This window comes from Bison bison, unplaced genomic scaffold, assembly GCF_000754665.1.
Source record: "Bison bison bison isolate TAMUID 2011002044 unplaced genomic scaffold, Bison_UMD1.0 scf7180017864371, whole genome shotgun sequence".
In the NCBI taxonomy this organism is placed as follows: domain Eukaryota; kingdom Metazoa; phylum Chordata; class Mammalia; order Artiodactyla; family Bovidae; genus Bison; species Bison bison.
The window spans coordinates 13387952-13394838 of NW_011494943.1; the positions used below are offsets into that span (position 1 = coordinate 13387952).

Below are 6887 nucleotides of genomic sequence, written 5' to 3' on the forward strand. Positions count from 1 at the left end.
GCCCACGTCTGCCCTGGGACCTTGCTGGCGCCCTGGGACCTTTCTGGCACGGGACTTGGTGGTCCGAAACCCTTCGGCCGAGCCTGCCTGGTGGCCACCCCATGGATCCCCAGCCCTCCTGTGTGGGCCACAGCGGGTTTGGGGAAATGCTTGCAGGCACCTGTCCTTCGTCCCAGCACCACCTGCCAGGTTCCCTCCTGCCTCCATAACCAGCAGGGCAGGCGTCTCTAGCAGGACGGGGGAGGGGTGACCTGACCACCACGTCCCTCCCACTGGGTGTCACCTCTCCTGGGACCCCACATGGAGGCGCCCCCTTGTCCTTGGCCGTTTCTGCAGCTACTGCTATTACCTAAGTTTTGCTAGAAGCATTTGAATGGAAACCATTCTACCTGGAAAACAACTGGAATTTCCACATTCTGTTCTCTACTTGCTGCCTGGTCTCAGCCCCCCTTTTCTCTTCCCGTTATCTCCAGTTTTCAAAGGAAACACATGTGGGTTCAGGGCCAGCCCGGTCACAGACCTGGGTTGATAGAGGGGCCACCGGGCAGGCAGGCCCGTCCCTGACCTGGGGAGGGGACTGACTTCACAAAACTGTTCAAGTTAGATGCTTCCATGAGTGGACAGACCTCCTTAAGACAACAGAAAGGTCAGACAAAACCAACAAGGACGAGAACCCAGAGGGTACAGGGGACTTCTACAGGTCATGAAACACACAATCCCATAGACGAGCTGATCAGAAATGTCAGGGGAGGAAATCCACACACCTGATGTGGGAAAGGTCTCAGCCTTGCCAATGATCAGACAGAAACAAACCCCACCGTCTAGCTGTGGGGCCTCGGAACCCTCCTGCCTCCAGGCGTGTCCCCTGGCCTGGCCACTCCCTAGGCCTTGTCTAGCAAAACAGAAGACATGGCCATCCCACAAGCCGAGGACAGCAGTCAGGACCCTCCACACGAAGCTCTGGTGTGACGCCCATGGCTGGATCCCACAACACCAAGAAGAGAACAGCTGGCCGCTAGCTTGATGTGGAGGAGGCCGGACCCCAGAGGACACAGCCGACTCCATCACACAAGCCAGGACCACGCACTCCACCTGGAAGGACTAGCTGAGAAAGTATGAACCACAGAACCAGGCAGTGCTGGGGGATGGCTCGTCATCTATTAAACTGTGCGGCAGGTTCTGGAACAAATGCCTCAGTTTTCTTCAAGGGCAGGTGGTTCGTATTTACGCCTCTGTTCTGGTAAAACTACATTTACAGATGCAGCTGATAGGCCACACTTTGGCCATTTCCTAAAGGTGTGAAAAGTTCACAATAAAGTTTATCAAAGAAAAATGTGAGAGGGACTTCCCTGATGGTTCGGTGGCTAAGACTGCACACTCCCAATGTAGGTGTCCTGGGTTCGATCCTTGGTCAGGGAACTAGATCCCACATGCCGCAGCTAAGACCTGGCACAGCCTTGAAGAGTAAACAGAAGAAATGCGAGAAAAGTTCTAAAAGAATAATGAAGGAAGACTAGCTGCACTCGGTGGTGAACATTATAAAGCTATAGTCAGTAATGATGCAAAGCAGACAGATCAGTAGAAAAAGGCCAGGACTCCAGAAGTAGCTCCACATACACATTCATACCTCACACACAAAGATGGCACTTCCCAACAGGCAAAGACATGGGCGTCTCACCAAACGATGTGGGGACAACTGAGGATCCTCATGGAAAGAGAAAGTCTTTATAGCAAAATAAATTCCAGTTGTATCGAAGATATAAGGAAAATACCGGAGTCTGAGGACCAGACTTAGATAATGTTTTTATAAAGTCTCATAATGAGGAATGATTGTCTTAGAATGAATAAGACATCTAAAAGTCTTAAAAGGAAAAATTATTTTGACTATACCTGAATAAAAAATTTCCAAGTGGCCAAAGATACAAATTCAGCCAAATGGCACAGAAGAATCTGCAGCTCTTCACAGACAGTGGTTGGTTTTTGTTGCTATATAAAGAAAAATACTGAGACCATCAGAGAAACAGGCCAATGCAAAGGATAATGTACCAAGGGGAAATAAAGATGATTACGAATGTGTGAAGAGACGCCCTCCTTACCCACAACATGACATTGCTGGTTAGAACCATAAACTTACTGTTTCTCACCAGCAGCTTGCAAAGACGGGACGTCGGGTCCCACTGGAGAAGGGTCACTGGTGGGGGTGTAAACTGGCTCAGCCTCCAGGGACGGAATGGCTGGTCTCATGGCTGATGGCGGGCATGCTCGTTGACCAGCACCTTTCAAACATTTCTCCTAAGCGTGTAGCCACTTGAGCAAAATTATGCGTATATAAAGATATGTAGCGTTACTTCTAACAGCAAAGAGTAAAACTGGCCTAAAGCTACATCAGTAAGTATTGGGTTGGCCAAAAAGGTCTGCAGGGTGATACATTCTGTACATTTTCTGTAATATAATAACATAATATCTGGATAATAAATGTATGAAACATCTGTATAATTGAGTGGGATGCAGATATTTTTAGGACGAGGGACGTGATTCCCCCAGAAGCTCCTCTAGCCAGCAGTGAAGGAGGCGTTCCTGCCGGCACAAGGAACCCTGGACCTGAGCCCCTAGAAACACGTTACCCCACAAGCCAGTTTTGGCAACAAAGAGGTCGCAAGAAAGCGAGGGAGACGGAGGTTACCGCGGGTCTGCCTTCCAGCACACAAGCATGAAAAGATAAAACACACCTACACGGCAGATCTCAACACCGATGGGGTATCTGGAAATTTGGGGTGAGATAGTGTTGTTTGGGTAGTTTTTTGTTTTTTTTTAAGCTTTTAATTTTTTTAGGAAACAATGAAGAAACAAGGCTAGAATCTGCCTTGATCGCAGGTGGGGGGAGTTGGGGCTCAGGACAGCAGTTGGGGCTCAATGCTTTGGCCGCATGTGCTGGAAAGAAAGCTCCCTTCATGGTGAAGGCGAGCACAACAGGGTTAGGCGGCGCCAGGGGCTTTATGTGGAATTAACTCCAAGATATACCATTAGGTGAAAAAGCAAAATACAGAATAAGTATGTACAACATGCTGATGCTGGTTTCACACACACACACACACTCTCTCTCTCTGCAGGGGGCAAGGGTTTGACCCCTGGTTGAGGAAGAGCCTGCACGCCGTGTGGTGTGGTGTGTCCAAAAATAAAAATCACTTCCACGTCTGTGTTTGCGTTTCTGCCTCCGGACCCTCCAAAGGCACAGAGCAGGTGGCGGGGTGGGAACAGTGCTCCCTCCCCACCCAATGTCTGCTCCCCAGGGAAGGTTTGCATGGGTGGGGTGTCTGCTTCCTGGCTATTGTGGGTCCCTGAGAAGTAGACCCTTAAGAGAACCCATCTTCTTTGAAAAGTTAGGTATTGTCTGTGTATAGTTTTAAGTTTTCATGTTACAACTGCTCCTTTCAGCCCCATCATCATTCATCCAGTGTCCCTGGTAACTTGGTACATCGCTTATCTTGGTCTCTCAGGAAACTGCTTTCAAGCCAGGAAACCCAAGACCAGGTGGGTGAGGGCCACAGGAGCAGCGAGTCCGTCCCTGTGCCAGGCCCCAGAAAGCCATGCCCCTGACCCAGTGCCGGCACCCCGTGGAGCCCCTGCTTCTAGTAGACACTCCATGATTAGGTCATGCGTTACTGTGACGGGCGTCTTGCTACAGACCCAGCGCTTTGTTGGCTTTCACAGAATAAGCTGCCATCATGGGGGGGAGTGGGGGCGGGTGGCAAACAGCCAGCAAAGCACTGAGGCCCTTGGCCAACATCCTTGAGCTCTGACTGCTGCCAGTGACCATGAGAGTCTGGAAGCCAACCTGCTGCACATGAGCCTCCCAATGAGAGCGCATCCCCGGCAGGCTCCACCGCTCTCACCTGAAGCTGAAACCCACCTGTGGTGCCTGGACCTCTGACCCACAGAAACGTGAGGTAATAATAAACGTGTGTTGTTTAAGGCTAAGTTTGTAGCTTGCTATATAGTGTTAGTTTAATAACAGGTTCAACCTGGCAAACAGTCTGAAGAAAACCTCAGGGTGACAGGTTGTGACTGGAGCCATCTGGCCACCTGGCCCCGGGACCGTCACTGCACGGCCACCAGCAAAAGTATGAAACTGGCCCCTGCTGACCCCACACACAAACATCAACTCAAAATGGGTCCAAGACCTAAATGAAGGGGCAGAAACCATAAAACTCTTAGAAGGAAGCACAGGGGTAAATCTTCATGACCCCGGATTGGGTGCTGTTTTCTTAGCTGTGACACCAAACAGGAGCAGTCAGATTTAAAATAGATAAAATGGGGACATCCCTGGTGGTCTAGTGGATGAGAAATTGCCTTCCAAAGCAGGGGATCTGCATTCAGTTCCTAGTTGGGGAACTAAGGTCGTGGGGCGACTAAGTCTGCCTGCTGCAACTGTCAAGCCCAGGTACCACCACGAGAGATCCCACAGGCTACAAGCAAGACCAAACCCAGCCAAAAAGAAATAGCATTCTTTAAAATTTGATAAAATGGACTTTGTCAAAGTTAAGCACCTCTGTGCACCAAAGGACACCATTAAGAGAGTGAAAAGACAGCTCACGGGGTAGGAAAAAACTTTTGCTGAAGCATCTAATCGGGGACTTGAACCTGGAACTATAGAGAACTCTCAGGACTCGATTAAAAGACAACTTGATCAGAAAATGGGCCAAGGACTTGAACAGACAGTTCCCCAGAGGAGACAGAAAAATGTCTAACAAGCCCATGAAAAGATGCTCTGAGTCCTCAGTTGTCAGACGCAAATCAAAACCACCATGACAGCCATGTCACCCACCAGGACAACTGTGATGAACACACACGTCACGAGGTGGGTGAGGATGTGGGAAACTGGGACCTCTGGGCGACGGGTGGAGCGTAAGTTGCCCCAAGACCAGCGATTCCACCGCAGGTCTGTGTCTGAGAGAACTGAGAACACGCCCCACGGAAATCGGACCTGAACTGAGTTCACGTGGCCGTGTTCAGACTGACAGCCTGTTGTGCCCCTGAAGCTGTGTCCTGGTCTGCGTGTTCAGCTCACCCGTGGTGCAAAGTCACCAACAGCAGTGGGAACCTCACCTCTATGGCCTTGCAGCTTCTGTGGGGCTGGAGCCCAGCCACGCGGGACCAGCTGGTGCTCTGAGGCCACTCCCTGCGCCAGGCTCCTGGGCTCAGCCTGTCCTCCCACCCGCTCTCCCAACAGTTGGGTGACTTCACCACAGCGGTGCTTTGAGTGATGAGAATAGGGATGCCCAGCCTGTGCTCCAGCCCCGCACGGGACCCCCCGTCTGACCAACACGCTTCAACACCCCCCATGTCAGCTCGAGCCCCGTGGGAGCACAGCCTCAGGGAAGCAACATCCCCCATCAGCGTGGGCTGCCCTGGCCGGTCTGGGGGACCCCTGGACCACAGAGTAAACCGCACTTAGAAGCTGTGAGTAGCGCTGCAGTGCAGAAGGAGGCACAGGAGGAGGCCTGGGATCTTAAAACCAGTCACCAGCGAAGGGCTCTCCTTTCTCCGGTGCCCTCCACGGGCTTGTCCACTGCAGAGCAGGCTACCTTTGCTGTGAAAGTGTGTGTGGGACCCATGGGCTCCCCGAGTCCAAGACTCAGCGAGCGTCTGCACTTGAGGTGAGGGTGAGAGGCGGGTCCTGCCCGCTTCCCTGTTGCTGTTGCCTAACTGTTGAATGAACACTGCCTCCCTTCTGCAAAAGCCGCTGCCTCCAGGAAGACCTCTGGCCTGCCACCCTCGTTATTGAAGTTCCAACCTCAGAGGCTGGAAGCAGCCGCCTGTGTGCACATCTGTGAACCGTGGCACGTCCCCAGGGCACAGCACAGGGCCCTGCTCACTCACCCACCACTGCCCCCCGGCCCCCGGGGACACTTTGGGGCAGCCCCATCCTACATGAGCCCAGAGGACTGGCCCCACAGTCCAGGTGGGTTAAGGACACTTTACACCTTCATCTGTGACTATCTTTCTGACCACAAGGAGGAAGTTCCAAAATGGGGGGACACTAGAAGTGTTCATGAGAAAAGCTGATAAATGTACTGTGTTAAAAGTAAGTTTTCCTGGGAATAACCTGTGAAAAGACAAGTCACAACTTGTCTTGTTGTTCAGAGAAAATGTGCTGAACACCAGTCAACCAAGGGCCAGCACCCTCGATGCCAGGCTCCCAGAAACCAAGGAGAAGAGACGGGCAGGCCAGCTGGCTGAGGGCTCCAAAGCCAAGAGAAGGTTGCCATCACCAGAGCCCACCAGTGGGCTTCATGATGGAAACTTGCATACCAGGAATGAGACCCCCACGAGGAGAGGGTAGTTCAAGGACCCAGCTCGTACCCTCCATGCAGGACCCCAGTGTCCAGTCTGGAGCTGAGAAACAAGCACCTGTCCCATGCAGCCGCAAATAGGAAAGGCGAGAGTGTGATGGAGAAAACCGCCAGGACGCTGGTCACCCAGTGGGTGCGCGCGTGCAGGGCCACACGGGTGCAGCTGGGCAGCCTCGTGGGAAATGCAGCCTGCTTACGGGGCACCGCCGTCTCCCCGACACCCCGGGCCTGGCTGGAGGTGGCCCTGTTGTTCCCATCCCCGCCCCCATGCAGACCACCCTCCTGCCCCCACCCCCAGAGCAGCGGTTGCCTCCTGCCATCCTAGCCCATGCCCTCCTGGTGGACACGCCATACTACCTGACCCTGGGGCTGTCCTAGCCACACGTGGGAGGAGAGCTGATACTCACCAGCTTCACGCAGATGACAAAGGGTGGCCGTGCAGCTCGGAAGTGCAGGACTGGGATCCGGGGCTTGGGCCTTTCCTGAGAGGAGAGGAGGGTCATGGGCTGCCCCGTGTTGCTCCCTGCTCCCCCA

At 52.9% G+C, this 6887-nt stretch overlaps 1 protein-coding gene across 1 annotated transcript in view; it reads right to left on the reverse strand.

Moving 5' to 3' along the window:
• Positions 1–6887, reverse strand: part of B3GNTL1 (UDP-GlcNAc:betaGal beta-1,3-N-acetylglucosaminyltransferase-like 1) — a 106558-nt gene that overhangs the window by 1861 nt on the left and 97810 nt on the right. Inside the window, exon 11 of the mRNA XM_010856395.1 lies at positions 6761–6835. Coding sequence (XP_010854697.1) covers positions 6761–6835 — 75 coding nt within the window. The remainder of the gene's footprint in view (positions 1–6760; positions 6836–6887) is intronic.